Source organism: Phocoena phocoena, chromosome 14, assembly GCF_963924675.1.
Source record: "Phocoena phocoena chromosome 14, mPhoPho1.1, whole genome shotgun sequence".
Classification (NCBI taxonomy): domain Eukaryota; kingdom Metazoa; phylum Chordata; class Mammalia; order Artiodactyla; family Phocoenidae; genus Phocoena; species Phocoena phocoena.
This window is the reverse complement of record NC_089232.1, coordinates 48,611,969-48,627,983: the sequence shown is the minus strand read 5'-3', so window position 1 is coordinate 48,627,983 and position 16,015 is coordinate 48,611,969. Positions and strand designations below refer to the sequence as shown.

Genomic DNA, 16,015 nt, shown 5'->3' with positions numbered 1-16,015 from the left:
TACCACTGCCTGAGTTTGATGCTTTAAGTTGAATTTGATAATGACCCTCATTTTTTAATCCATCCCCACCTTACTGCTACTTTTCAGTTAAATATCATAATGCAATATTAACTAAAATTTCTTCCACTAGAATGGAGACATAAATTTCATATCCATGTTCACCTGAAATTCTCAATAAATATATGGGTTAGCTACCTTTTTTTGGCTAATCTTATTCTTAATGAACAAACAATTTTTTTGTTGTTTTTTTTGGAGTAGTGAATTGGAAAGTGATGACAGTGGGAGAGAACTTAGGTTTTCTAAATTCGAATGGAGTATTCCTTTCAAAACCCTGCCTTTTAACATACTGGAGTGAGAAAGCAAAAGTACTGCAGCTACTTATTAATTAAGTGACCCTGGCAGAATCATCGCCTCTCTAAAGCTGTTCCCTTGTCAGCAAAATGGTGATCATAAGCCCGGCCAGAGTTATGATGATGATTAAGTGAGACACTTTACACGAGGGCTCTGTGGAAATATATTCTCAAAACATAGCTGTTTTTGCTAAGCTCTGTCAAAAGCTTGAGGGAATTCACTGTTATATGATCAACACTGAAAACACTCTTGCATTTTGTGAGAGAATGGAATATTTTAAAAGGTATTACCAATTTCTGTGTGGAGAAATACTCTTCACCCTACACAGCCCAAAAAGGACTAGGCAAAAAGAACAAGTTACAGGAAGCAGGTGCTTTTCAAAGAGACATTCCTTAGGACCTCAACTGAAAAGCAAATACCAGGCAAGTACCCTGAGCCTGACCCCCATACCATGGTTCCTGTGCACCTAAGAAAGCCACCTCTACCTAACGATGAGGACAAATGGATGGCTTAAGGGACCTATATAAAATCTTTGCAAAAATATCTCCAATTACAGTATGTTTAGAATCAATAAAGCTCTGGGAAAAGACAAGAGTATAAGGATTTTAAGAGATCCTTATTGCCAAAGGAATCTTAGAACTCAAAGTTGGAAAGGATCTTGTCCAATTAAAAAAAAAAAACAAGCATATGAATGACAAAACAATATAAAAAGTCATGCTCAACATTACTATTAAGATCCTTAACCCCTCAAAAAATAATTGTGTTTTTTATTAAAAAGAGGCACACAATGGAGTGTAAATGAGGCACTGCCTGACTGTGCAAAGACAGTTTTCTCTACAGGAACTTAGTTTTGCTATATTCTCTTCTCAAAGACCAAGGTTCTAATCCTAGTTAATCACCTAAAAAGAACTGCCTTAGGTTATACAGAGTTCAGAAAAAACTGTGGATAAACTAGTGTAGCCCCTCCTCACTGCTGGAGCACAGGCTTCCAGGAAGAGTATTCCAAACAAGGAGGAAGATGGGTTAGAAGATATGAGCTCTACTTCCAACTCTGCTACTAATTTGCTGTGACTCTATGAGTCCAGTTCACTCACATTACTTAGCGCTCAGCTTTCAAATCTCTAAAATGAGAGGACTGTGCTCCTCTAGGAGAGAACTGATGTTCAAAGCTGTAACTGAATTCCAGACGTCACACAGTTAATTGCTGGTTGAATCAGAACTAGAACTCAGGTCTCCTGATTTCAAGATCTGTTTTTTTCCCACTAGATGTGTCTTCTCTCTGAAATATCTTCTCATTTTTTAAAATTGTATTTTATCATGGTCAGAACACCTAACATGAGATCTACCCTCTTAGCAAAAGTTTAAGTGTACAATACAGTATTGTTGATTTTAGTCACAATGTTGTACAGCAAGTCTGTAGAACTTACTCATCTGGTATCACTGACACTTTATGCCTGTTGATTAGCAACTCCCCATTTCTTCTTTTCTCCAGCCCCTGGCAACCACCATTCCACCCTCTAATTCTATGAATGTGATGACTCTAGGTACCTCAGATAAGTGGAATCATGCAGTATCTGTCTTTCTGTGACTGGCTCATTTCACTCAGCATGACGTCCTCAGAGTTCATCCATGTATATCACGTACTACAGAATATCCTTCTTTTTTAAGGTTGAATAATATTCCCTTGTATGTACATTCCACACTTTATTTACATATTCAATCAAAATCACGATGAGATATCACCTCACACCTACTAGTATGGCTATTATCAAAAGACAAGTTTTGACAAAGAAGTGAAACTGGAACCCTTATACACTATGAGTAGGAATGCAAAATGGTGCGGCCACTGTGGAAAACAGTACAGAAGTTCCTCAAAAAATTAACAATAGAATTTCCATTTGATCCAGCAACCCCATTTCTATGTATTTATCCAAAAGAATTGAAATCAGGATTTTGAAGATATGTTAGCATTCCCATGTTTATTGTGTACCAGGTACCATGGGTGCTACTGCATTACCAGGGAAGTCCTCTATGTTTTGTTAGAGGAAATATGTGCAGCAACTTGGTGGAAAGCAATTGTGCAAAGAGCTCTTTCTAGAACATTAATATTAAAGGATAATACAAAGTGATGTAGCTGAAATTCACTATGTTGATGTTTTTATCAGATCATTTCATGTTGAGTCCCAGATGACTGCTACACATATATAAACTTTATGGTTTTTGTATTTATGCTCAGAGGCTACTTTTTTTCAAAGGGCAGGTTTTGTCTGTTTGTTTGTTTAAAGATTAAGTCTTTCTGAGACTTCCCTGGTGGCGCAGTGGTTAAGAATCCGCCTGCCAATGCAGGGGACACGGGTTTGATCCCTGGCCCTGGAAGATGTCACATGCCACGGAGCAACTAAGCCCGTGCGCCACAACTGCTGAGCCTGTGCTCTACAGCCTGCGAGCCACAACTACTGAGCCCGCATGCCTAGAGCCCATGCTCCGCAACAAGAGAAGCCACAACACTGAGAAGCCCGCACACCGCAAGGAAGAGTAGCCCCCGCTCACCGCAACTAGAGAAAGCCTGTGCACAGCAACGAAGACCCAACACAGCCAAAAATAAAAATAAATTAATTAATTAAAAAAAAAATCATTGCAGTGATGCACATTTTTGTCCAATAAGCCGAAGTAAGGAAGAAGTGTGTGGTAGGAATATCTACTTCAGCAGAATATTCATAGCCAAAAATGTTCTGGGTAACACATATGAATTAATTACCAGAAAAGCTAAATTTTTCTTCAACACAGTAAAGTCAAGTATATTTTGAAAGGTGTTGCTAACTCTCTTGGATGCTAGACAAAAGAGCAAAGGGATCACTCTATCAAACAGCAACCTCCTGCTTGTGAGAAAAACAAAAACCTCCTCAGAATCAATGAAGTGATCCATGGGACACCAGGCAGATGCCATCAGCCTCTCTCACAGGATTCACTATTGTTAATACACACTGCAAGCAAAATGTGAGGCCCTGGTCCTTGTAATGATTTCTACTCCAAGAGATCAACCATTAAAGCACATGGAGGACCCTCTCAGTTCAAGTTTCAAAACCTCTGAGCTCATGGAATTGCTCTGGGCTAAGGGCCATGCAGAGTTGATTCCATAAGTAATTCCTCTTTGACTCCGACCAGAGATTTGGTTCCATTGTTTGGTGCCTCTGCGGTGTGCCTCACCCTACAAGAAAAAGGATATTCAAATTCCCTCCAAAAGCCTCCACTCCTTTTAGAAGTTTATGTGTGAAAGTGCCTCAGAAAGAGAAACATTATAAATTTAAGATACAATTATTCTCCTCATAGAATGGCATTGGGCTACCTCAATTATAAACCACACTTTTAAAATCTGTTAACATTTCCTTCTGGGAAAGCCCCTTTGCCCTTTAATAGTAAAAGCTAATCAAGGCAGTATAATTTCTGGAGCTCAAATTTGTGGGAGGAGAACGGCTGGCACTGGTGTGCTCATTCCTATGATGGTTTTCTCCTTCCTCTATGTCCTGAAATTATTGAGAGGCTCTAAGCTAATTCTTGAAAGTATGCAGAGGTACTTAGGAAAGCCAGGAGCAGAGATGGAAACCTGAGCATTGCACTGACATCATTCTATGTTTGGCACATATAGCACATCTCTAAAGCAATACCAACTGAACACACTGCTTTATTCTGAACTCTTGCTGGCTTTAAGTAGCAGTCTTAATTACAAGCAGGCTTGCTTTTTATCATTTACAGTCACACAGTTCCCCATTTACTTGACTAGGAAAATTCAATTTTTCTATAGAGGTATTTTCAACCTTTATATTTTTAAGTACATGCAAAATAAAATGGGATCCTGCAGTGATCTCAAAACCTGCTTCTCATATGCATTTTTTAAAAAATCCTCATCATAATCTCTGCAACTGGGTCAGCTTGCACAAAGATGCTCAGGGTAGCCATGAGTGCTTTCAGCACCCTGCAATTCTTGTAAGTGACACCTCATAATAGTGCAAATGAAGCATGGCATGATGAGAAAATGAAGAAGAATGGACCTGGATAGTCAACCCAGCAGTTTTCAAAACATAGAGGATAAACTAAATTTTGTTCCATAAAATATACCACACATGATTTTTCTTTTACACATTCAAGCACATATATTCTTTCCCTATTATGAGAAAAATGTCTTATGACTCCAAGAAATCCTACTATAAGCAAACAGGGTAGCTCGTATGTTCATCTACATATGTATATTTGCCATAGTCTCACATTTTTAACCAAACCTCATTTACACCTGCCTTGATTTTCAGCCAGGAATTTATCATGTTGTCATTCACCTTTGTGTTTTCCCTTCACCCTCATCTATTAGGCTCAAAGATTATTTCCTTGTGGGCCCTTTGTCTAATTAGCTGAATATTCAAGGAGTTTATCGACCCAACAAATTCACTGTCACCTTTCTTATTAGGTTTCTTTTAAGCCATCACCCTGCCTGCCCCGCTGTCAGCCCCTCTGCATCCCCACCTCACTCCCATCTCTCCATCCCCCACCCTCAGAGGCTTATTTCATCTTTAATGTTCTTGGGTTGTTCTCTAGCCAGAGTTTTTTCCCTATTTTCAAGGGAGGCAAGAGATGAAGTGTGAAAAATTCACACCGGTTTTTATTCGGCGGAGGTTGGCTACTGACAGGTAAGTTTGCTACTCTGATTAAAAAAAAAAAAAAAAAAAAAAAGCAGGGAGAAAGAATCAGAAAGCTTCCTCCAAAAGTGTGTGTGAGCAGGGTGGGGAGAGTTTCAAAAAGTAACAAACACGACCGTACTATGGAACCTTCAAAGGAAAGAGAAAGTTTTCTGACCCAAAAGAATAATCACAACCGCTGCTCACACACCCTTTCCTCCACTATCCATCTATCCTTTCTCTTTCCCAGCGACAGATATGCCTGCTTCTTCATTCATGTACGGAGACAATCACTATATTCTGGAGGGAAGGAAATGTTTGTAGAGACCAGCAGACGAGGGCCTGACTGGGGTAGAAGCTACAGAGGTGAGAGGACAGGTGTCCTCTCTGCGGCAGGGTTCCCTTGGTCTTCTCCTCTCCCCACGTCCCCCAGGCACTCTCCCTTTTCAGCCATATCCCTTGGGAGATAGGCAGAGCCACAGAAAAGGAGAAGTTAATATGCATATGAGATTAGCCAAGTGCTTCCCACTGGTATAATTAAGCGCCCAACCCCCTTGCATACCCCCATCTGGCTCACCGCACCCACGCTCTGTCTGCCCCTCATGTGTCCGGGCTTGCCTCCCTCCCCCAGAACTCACATAATTTTGCAAAAAGGCCAGGCAGTGGGGTGAGAACTGCACCCGGGAAAGGGAGCAATAAGCTCCCAGAATACTGTGAGCGAGTGGGGAGAGCAACAGCAACTCCTTGCTGTTTCTGAGGGATCTATCCTTTCTGTCACTTTTTCCATAAAAGCCCCCTTTGGAGGCTTCACTCGTGTCTCCAGCCTAGGCACGCTTAACTGGAGACAGTCCTTGAGAGGGAACTGGGAGAAGGAAAGGAAGGGATTCCTGGGCCCACTGTGAGGTGTGCCTGGGCCACTCCCAAAGGAGGTGCCCAGGGGAATCTGTTCTCTTCAGCTGGGTCAGGTTCTAACCTCTCACATTTAACCGGAACTGTCCCCAGGTAGGAAGCCAGTCCCAGGGGAAGGGGGCCATCCCAGTATAACTAGCAGCTGCTGGGGGGGGGGAGGGGGGGGGAGAGGAATTACCTAGGGAGACGGGCAAAGGATCCGGAGAGGAACCAAGTCTGAAAGGGAAAGGGGCCCTACAAGCAAAAGAGGGGGAAAGAGATGTAAAAAACAGTGTCCATAACATTCACCTTGCTTTTTAAAGCAGATTTTACACTGGGGAAGAAGAAGAATTGGGAGTGGGGGAAGACTCACAAAAAACAGTTGATGTTTTATTTATTGGCAGTTCAGGGAATCTGAAATAGGCATTTATCTGAAGATGCCAGGAAGCTGGCCTTACACTGCTGGTCATTCTGGAGAAGAAACCTGCCAACCAAGGCTTGTCTCCACACTCTGCTCTTTACAAAGGAATTCCCGGTGAGGAGAACAGCTTCTCTCTGCTTTAACTTCTCCTCCTTCAGGCAGACCTCCTGGCTTAGACCAGCCAGCATTGCCCCACCTGCCCTCCTTGGGAAGCACTATACTCTGAGGAAGGAGGAAGCAGGACTTCCCTTATCCCAGCGGCCTTCAGATATGATCCAAAAACAAGTAAGTGGGTGGGATGAGGGAAAGGGGGTGGTGTTCAGAGGTCCCCTCTAAACTGGGTAGGAGTTGGCAGGCACTAGAGAGGGTGCCTCCAGCACCCTCCTACTTTCTCCAATTAAGGGAAGAGGTGGGGGGAAAATGGAATTAGCCTCCAGTTTCGTGAGTCCCGGGACCTGCCACTTCACCGTCACTGCAGTCTGAGCACTCCTTGGAGGAACGTGCGGGCTGGAACCTCTCCTTCCCCCAGACCAGGGAAAATGGGCAGGAGGTGGGGCAGCAACACAGAGCACAGACAAAAGGTTCAGCAGAGCCCTCCTCTCTCAGGAGCTCAGGTCCCTGGGCTGAGCCCGGCTCCCCATTCGGCCACGCCGAGCGACCTTCTCGCTAGAAACGCCCCCTTCCCGCGGGGCCCAGGACGGTCTTTTAATAGGTGCCCACGTCTCACTCCCAGCACCCTGACAAGGAACGCCCCTCCCACCCCTCACCGCAAACACCCGCGACGCCTTCCTCCAGCCCCTTTCTATTGTCTTCAAAGAGATAAGTGGCTCCCACCCAACACACCCAAATGCACATCCCTTTCTCGCGCTCCCATTTCTCCGAGCCCTAAGGGCCGTGAAGCGAGCGCAGGGTCGAAAGGGGGGCGCGAGGGAGTAAAACCCGCGAGAACTTGGCATCGCAGACCCACCGTGTCCACCTCGCAAGGATGCCGGTGACCTGTAGATTGCAATAGGCACTGAATGATGCTTGCTGCTGCCATGGAAATGGTGGATGTGGTGCGCTCCCAAACTGGACGCCCCCCATGCCATTCCTAGGAGGCCGCTGAGGGTGAGCGGGACTATCCAGAGCAGGGCGAGGCGCCCCCCTGCGCCGCCGCCGCCACTGCCGCCGCCGCCGCCCCCGGGCGAGCCCAGCTCGGCGCCGCACCGGAGCATCCTCTGGTACATGGCTGGGCGCCCGCCGAGGGGCAGCCGCCGCGGGAGGCAAAGTTTGGGGCGCGGTGAGGGGAGAGGGCGCCGGGGAGCAGCGGGCGGCTCAGGGTGGGCTGCGGGGCTGGCCGCCTCACCGCGTCAGGGCACCCATCCTCTCCCTCGTTCGGACAGTCTTCTCGGGGTCCTGGAGTCCGCCGTGCCTCGCACCCCAAAGAATCCGAAACATAGCCGAGGTGAATGCAGCTGATGGGGGCTTGTCCGAAAAGGCAGCCCCGGGGAAGAGCAAGCACGGAGCGGGCGGCTGCTCCCAGATTTCCGGGGCTCCAGGTTCTCGAGAGATACTCCCAAAGAGTTTCGGGCGAGAGTGCGTGCCGGGGGGGTGGGGAGCGGGGAAATGGTTTAAAGCTCCTCCCGGAGGGTCCTCACTTCTACATGACAGCCATCCACCGCGAATCCACTAGGTAAATCCATTTAGCATTGTGTGGGGGGACTGGGGAGGCCACTTCGCCGGCCCAGCCTCCTTTCAACGGAGAAGCAGACCCCATGGACTCGAGGCGCCCCGTCCCTCCATTCAGCCCGGGCCGGGTCGCCCGCTCGCGCCAGCCTCCCCCGGGCAGCGCGCGGAGCAGCGGCGCGCATCGCCTGCTCCCGAGGCAATCTCCGCGTCTGCCGCCTCCTGACACTTACGCCCGGCGAGGGGTTCAGAGGAAAGAGTGCCACCCTTATGAAGGAAGCGGGGATCGAACGGGGGAAAGAGAGCTGGGGAAAAGCAGAAGCACACAAAGCGGGGGGGGGGAAGAAAAGGAAAAAGAAAAAAAGAAAAGAAAAGAAAAGAAGAACCACACACGCTGGCGAAGCGAGGGGCTCTATGCAAATCTGCAGTCTCCAAACAGCAAATCACTGAAGCTCGGATGCAATGCAGAGGACGAGCCTATGTAACGAGGGAGGCTGGTCTAGCTTCCCACAGAAATCGCCCTGCTTTGCCTCTCTCAAGCATTCTCCACACGTCAAAGGGACACGTGTACGGCGATGCGGGGAACACCTAAAAAAGCAACGCTCCCTCCTCTGCCAGGTGATCCCTCCGTCGGAATTACAACGGCAAACGGCACCCTTCCCCTACCCCTATGGTTCAGATGTAACCAGTGTCTTGAGAGCTCTTAAAAGGGAAAGAGTTCCGCTCTTCTTATTGGACCAAACTTGTTCTGCCAGGTGTTCAAACCCAATCTGCTAAATATGGCCTGACACCATCTACTCAAGCATCAGTTTTGATGATCTGTTAATTACACAGATTACTCGTAACAAAGAGCCCTCGTTCCCACTACAGTATCATATCTCACATAAGGCAGTAGAAGTGCAGGGAACCAAAATACACAAGGAAGAAAAAGAATGAGTGAATTTGGCAGCTGAGGAAAAGACAGAAAGAGAAAAAAAAGGAAAAAATGAGACAGGTGAGAAAGAGGACAGCAGAAGAGAGAAACAGGATGAATGAGATTGCTTGTGTTTTGGTCAAACATTTTAGGAATCTTTAAGAACCCCCAAGATCTCTATAGAAGCCCAGCTATGATGATGTCTTATAAGGGTGGAGTTCTGCCTTTCTCTTACCATGTTTCATAAGGAAAATAACATCAGGAAATTTAAATCTAGTGCCCCCAAAGAAGAGGGGACATTATATTCTACCAGTGAAATGAAGAATATATATATATATATATATATATATATATATATATATATATATTTTTTTTTTTTTTGCGGTACGCGGGCCTCTCACTGTTGTGGCCTCTCCCGTTGAGCGGAGCACAGGCTCCGGATGCGCAGGCTCAGCGGCCATGGCTCAGGGGCCCAGCCGCTCCGCGGCATGTGGGATTTTCCCAGACCGGGGCGCGAACCCACATCCCCTGCATCGGCAGGCGGACCCTCAACCACTGCGCCACCAGGGAAGCCCCGAAATGAAGAATATTTAACTGAAAGCCACGTGTCCTGGAAAAAGACCAGCAAAGCCAACACACAACTAAGAGTAAAAGTCTAGTGCGGCAAGTGGACTTAGCAAGGAGGACCACAGTCACTGGAGGCTAGCACACGGGATTTGGAACTGTGATTAAAACAGTTCCCTGGTTTCTAAAAGATGATAAAAACTATGACGTGACTAGTGGCTGGACATTTTTTGTTTTTATTCCTACTTAAAGACAAAGGAAAACAACTCTGACTAGGTACTACTTCTCACAGGCTCCTGTCTATAAAATCCTTTATATCAACAAATACAAAGTCATGTCCTGAAAAAGTCGTTCTAGAAGGATTTGATACAAATCACCCACTCACCAACGTGGTCATTTAGACTTACATATTGCTTCCTAGTTCATTCAGAGAGTCAACCCTGGGACTCTGATGGTCACTATGTTACCAGTGACCAAGGGCCACCAAACCAAATTTGTAGCAATCCAACACCTCACATCCTTGGCACAAGTTTATGTTATTCTACTAAAAATTTAATACTTCAGTAGTTCCCTAAATTGAGACTGCTTAGGCATGCTAGAGAAGGTTCCTTTATCTACTTAAATACACCTTGTCTCCCTCCCACAACTGCTCAAAGACCAACAGAACGCAAATCCTGCACTTTCCACTGTGGTCTGTTCCCGTCCTTATCCCCAGGCCACTTCCTCCTCATTTTGTTATTTTCTAGCATGTGGATTTTAATTCATTAGTAGATTTTAATTCATTAGACAGCTAGGGAAGCCCTAGCTGTCGTGTTTTCAGGCAGATGTCTAAGGCACCTTTGCAGTACCTAGGAGTTTCTTGGGTGGATTCTGTGATACTGATGCTGCAATATTTGTTATAAATGGCTGTTATGGTGGAACAAGGAGCAAATTCTCTGTCTAGAGAGTGGAGAAAAGTCCTGTGAGCAGACTCATGCCTAATCTGTATGAAGCAAATAATGCTTGCACTTACTCTTCGTGTCTCTTCAGCTGATCAGTTCTTTGGCTGAAAGTGTATTATCTAAGGAAACTGAGGGGACTTCCCTGGTGGCACAGTGGTTAAGAATCCGCCTGCCAATTCAGGGGACACGGGTTCGATCCCTAGTCCCGGTAGATCCCATATGTCGCGGAGCAACGAAGCCCGTGCACCACAACTACTGAGCCTGCGCTCTAGAGCCCGTGAGCCGCAACTCCTGAAGCCCGTGCACCGAGAGCCTGTGCTGTGCAACAAGAGAAGCCACCGCAATGAGACCCCGCACCGCAACAAAGAGTAGCACCCACTAGCTGCAACTTGAGAAAGGCCCAGGCGTAGCAACGAAGACCCAATGCAGCCAGAAATAAATAAATAAATAGATTTATTAACAATAAAATAAAATAAAGGAAACTGAGGCAGCACTGACAAATTGTTCTCAGGTGAGTAAAAAACTGGCTGGAGGAGACATGGTGCTCGGCTGCTTGTAATTTACTCTTAAATACTGCAGCATGGACAATGCGATATAAATGTGTGTTAGTGCGGTTCTGTGTCTCAGGAGGTTGGTTGCTTTCATCAGGAATGTAAGCTCCAACAGCTCAGCCAGAATTACAGAAGTCAGAGGTGACTTTTGGAAGTCTTGAGTTACCATCATCTCCAATCATGATGTGGCTTTGTTCATTAATTATAATGTATGTTGGAAACAGATTATCATCGGTGACATAAATGGCCTGTCAGTTGGTTAATGGAGGTTAGGGGTGGGTCCTCTTTGGTGAAATCATTAACATTCAAGATATGTGGACTGGCCAAACTTTTTGTAAACATGCTTTGCTTCTATTTGAATAGAGTATATGAATCTATAAGGCCTTTCACCCTTTACTACAAGGAATGGTGTCATAATATTAGTAATAATAAGAACTAATACATTCATAACTGGCACAACTCTGAGAGCTCATTTAATCATCACAAAACCATATGAAGTGGGTGCTACCATTGATCCCTAACAAACCTTAATCACCTAATTCTGACAGATGATGATCTGGATGCTGCCACTGAAATATTGCCATATTTGCTTTAAGAAAACCTATTTGCAAGACATTTTGGGGTACCTAAAAGAACCAAGAGCTGGAACTTCATCAAGCTTCCAGAACATGCTGTAAGATTTTGTTCCTACTTATTAATAAGTGTCTGTTTCTGTAGCAGAAGTTGGTCTGCATCTTAAACCCACTAGGAGCTGTGGAAACACTTGCAAGAGTGGTTGACCCTCCCCTGCCTCTGACCACTGTGGGTACCGAGCTCCACCAAGAGAATCTAATAGCTGCGCACAGGGAGTTATTCTAGATGCATTCATAGCTGATGATTAATAATGAACGAGAAGGCAGGTAGCCTGCATCAGACAACCATGCAAGAAATGGGAGATGGGCTTGAAAGCTGAGGGGACAAAAGAAAGGGAATGGAAAGAGAAAGAGAAAAAGAGTGTGTAGAAGGGGGAGTGTACACAGAAATGGAAAAGCACAGGTTATTTCAAACTATTTTTTCATATTCCTAAAATCACCCTTCTGTCTCAAGAAACAAAATGGTTGTCAGGCAGACACTTTCAACCTTTTCGTGTTTTTCTTAAAACTTAATTGGAAATTGTTACAGCTCAGTATTAAGCTTTCAAAATAGAAAAGTAGACAATAAAATGGCAGAGAGGAAGTATATTAAAACCTACAGGCAGTACCAATCTTTTAAAAATTAAAAATGAGCAGAGTGTCAGTCATGCATTTTGCATTTCTACTGATGTCAGCACAAGAAAAGGCAAAGAGACCCCACATATCCATCTACCTGCATTTCTGAGTTGGGATTGAGAGAGAGTAAAGACAGAGAGGCTCAGGAGAGGATGCTGTCTGTGAAGTTGCAAAGACAAACCTCTGATCCTGTTACCTTTCTGGGTTATTGCAGGTCCCTAAAGGTGTTCTGAGAAAAGATCAGAATAGATCAGAAGAGTAAGGGCACTGAGAGAAAGGAAGGAAGGAAGTGAGGGAAGAAGGGAGGGGAGGAAGGAAGGAAGGAAGGAGAAAGAAAGAAAGAAAAAGAAAGGAAAGAAAGGAAGGAAAGAAGGAAGGAAGAAAAAGAAAGAAGGAAAGAAAGGAATGAAGGAAGAGGAAGAAAGAAAGATAAAGAAAAGAAAGAAAGGAAGGAAAGAAGGAAGGAAGGAAGAAAAAGAAAGAAAAAAGAAAGGAAGGAAGAAAAAGAGAAAGAAGGAAAGGAAGGAAGGAAGGAAGAGAGAGAAAGAAAGAAAGAAAGAAAAAGAAAGAAGGAAAGAAAGAAAGAAAGGGAGGAAGGAAAGGAGTGGGAAGGAAGAAATGGAGGAGGGGGGAGGGAGGGAGGGAGGAAAAGAAAGAAAAGAAAAGAAAGAAAAGATGCCAGGGCTAAAAGCATTCCTAGAGATTTTGTAGTACAATCTCTTCAGGTGATAAACTTGAGGCCCACAGAAGTAATAATGTTACCAAAAAGTCAGATTTATTTATGAAGTGTTCACTTAACTGGAAGTGAACTTTTATCTCCTACCACCCATAGTCCAGTCATAGATGTAGACTGGGAAATTCAGTCAATGCACCTATTACCTAGAACCTCCACACTGAGAGAGAGTAGCGGGAACCCAACATGAGCCAACATGATGCCCAATTCACTCAAAAGAAATTAAAGCTTGCAGTTTGATTTCTGAAATACGAATAGATTTATTCAGTCACAGTTAGTTGTGTTTAGGACTGAAGTATTTTATGCCAGTGGTCCCCAACCTTTTTGGCACCAGGGACCGGTTTTATGGAAGACAATTTCTCCACGGACGGTGGGGTTGGGGGGGATGGTTTCGGGATGATTCAAGCGCATTACATTTTTTATTGTGCACTTTATTTCTATTATTACATTGTAACATATAATGAAATAATTATACAACTCACCACAGTGCAGAACCAGTGGGAGCCCTGAGGTTGTTTTCCTGCAACTCGATAGTCCCATCTGGGGGTGACGTGAGACAGTGACACCCAAAGTGTGTTGCTTATGTCCAGCCTATTCTGTAAGATGCAGCTCAATTGTCAGTTGCCACTCACTGATAGGGTTTTGATATGAGTTTGCAAACAACTGACTTATTACGGTCTCTGTGCAGTCAAACCTCTCTGCTAATGATTATCTGTACTTGCAGCCGCTCCCCATCGCTAGCATCATTGCCTCAGCTCCACCTCAGATGATCAGGCATTAGATTCTCGTAAGGAGCGCGCAACCTAGATCCCTCGCATGCGCAGTTCACAGCAGGGTTCGCGCTCCTATGAGAATCTAATGCGGCTGCTGATCTGACAGGAGGCGGAGCTCAGGCGGTAATGTGAGCGATGGGGGCGGCTGTAAATACAGGTGAAGCTTCACTCGCTCGCCTGCCACTCACCTCCTGCTGTGCGGCCCGGTTCCTAACAGCGAACCCCTGTTTTATGCTATCTCTTCTCTTGCCCCTTTTAATAAAAAGTTCATTTATGACATCCTACATAAAATTTGTTGCCTAAGCACCAAGTCTGGGTCATAGAAATTTCATTATTAACTGCATCTTGAAGTGTTGTGGGCATTGCTTTGGTACCACCCAATCATATGCTATCTTTTGGTCACTAGCATCTTATATTGTTTGTATAGTTATTTAGATGTACTTGTGTTGCTGACGAACTCTTCCCTAGGTTCATGCCATTTGATGTGAATGGGTTCATAGTGTAGAGGGAAAACATGCAGTTCGAGCGCCGCACTGTGAGTTTGAATCTGAGTCCATAGTTATTATTCATGTGACACTGTGTTTCATGGACCTTTGCCCCCATTTTCTCATCTGTAAAATGATTATAACACTGTGTAAAATATATTAAGCACTAAATATAAGTTATTGTCATTTACTCACAGGTACATATTTTAGATAGCTGCTAAAGACATACAGATAATGAGCTGTAATGTGATTTTTAATTTAGCCCTATTTCAGACTCTTCCCACGTTCGGCCACCTCTCCAATTCTCTGTTACTCTAAATCCTCAAACTTTAGCGTGCCCGAGAATCACCGGAACAGCTTCTTAAATCATAGACTGCTTTGCTTTTGATTCCCATGATATGTAGAGGGGCCTGATAATTTGCTTTTTTTTAACAAGTTCCCAGGTAATGCTTATACTGCTGGCCTAGAGGAACTAGATTTTCAGAACCACCGCTCTGTCTGAATGTCAACGTCTTTAACACGGGTTTTATTAACCAACACAGGGAGGCCTTTCTAATTAAACTCCTTACCAATGACCTCGCCTCTTTGGCTGTGTATTCTAAACATAGACAGCAGTGCTGTTCTCAGATCTCTTCTTTAAAGCATTCTTTGAAGACTTCAAGATGTCCAGCATATAAACCTATATGTTCTCATTTCACAACATGAAACTATAAATTCCTTTTATTCTACTTAGAAAAAGCTATTTTCTTTTCCTTCTCATCTTTTGAATGTGTGCTCTTCTTCAGTTAGCCTGGCCAGTGGCTAGAGGCAGGACTGAGCTCCTACAGGACTGAAGGCACCGCATTAGGGTTGAAATCTGACTTTACTAATGTATCAGCCACGTGGCCTTATGCAGGTGAGGATGCTTGTTTCCATATAAAACCTAATACTGGCCATCCAAATAGCCAGGCACCATTTAAAAAAAGAAAAAAAAAAGTCCCTTTCAGGTCCTGGCATATCAGGTCTTCAGTCTGACCAGCATCAGCCACAGGAAAGATCAGTGACAAAAACTGACAACCTGGGATCTGTCACCTGCATTCACCAGCACAGTCTATCATATATACACGCCACTGAAGAAGAAAGCAAAATGGGATCATTGAAAGTGGAACTAGAGTTGGAAGGACAACTATAAGGCAAGTTAGGGTGATATAAAAACTGAGATATAATTTGCAAATTCCCTAGTAAATACAGATATTCAAATCCAGAACCAGACGTCACGCCCATACCATGAGTTCAATTTCCTGAATGCCGGAGCACTTACAGCATATAAACCAATTCAATCTATCTTTATGGATATATGTTCTGTAGCATATGTTGCCATTTGAATTCACTGAAAGGAATTTAATCATGCAATTTGAACTGAATCTCTAAATAGGTTTATCTGGGATCTATAATTTAATCCCCATCCAATTCAAGACAAATATATTAGGTTACACATTTTGTCAGAGTGATATTTTGAAGTTAGTACTGTAGTAAAGTTAGTGTGACTATCCCACTACAAAGATCCCTTTTCCAAGTAAGTAAAAGGCATATTAACCGTTTCTTTACCATGGCATACTAAGCCGTTCAAAATTTGTCTCGATCCTGCCTCTCCTGTCTTATCTTTACCTCAACTTCTGCCACTTACCCCACAAACATCCTAGGCTCCAGCAACATGAACTTCTCTTCCCTAAATACACTGCATTTTTTCACTTCTTTTGCCACTGCCCATGCAATTCCCTCTGTAAAAATGATCTTTTCTGCTACCTAGGTCTCTTACTATCCCATTCATTCCTCT

At 44.3% G+C, this 16,015-nt stretch overlaps 1 protein-coding gene across 22 annotated transcripts in view; it reads right to left on the bottom strand.

Moving 5' to 3' along the window:
• The window catches only part of NRXN1 (neurexin 1), a 1,127,862-nt gene that overhangs the window by 415,803 nt on the left and 696,044 nt on the right, over positions 1-16,015 (bottom strand). For 3 of the 22 annotated variants that reach the window (XM_065890686.1, XM_065890687.1, XM_065890688.1), the window contains exon 1: positions 7,295-7,553. The exons of 18 other annotated variants lie outside the window; for them this stretch is intronic. In XM_065890686.1, the coding sequence (XP_065746758.1) occupies positions 7,295-7,553 (259 nt within the window). Of the gene's footprint in view, positions 1-7,294; positions 7,588-16,015 lie in introns of those variants that run through there. One more of the 22 variants, XM_065890689.1, reaches the window with a different exon arrangement.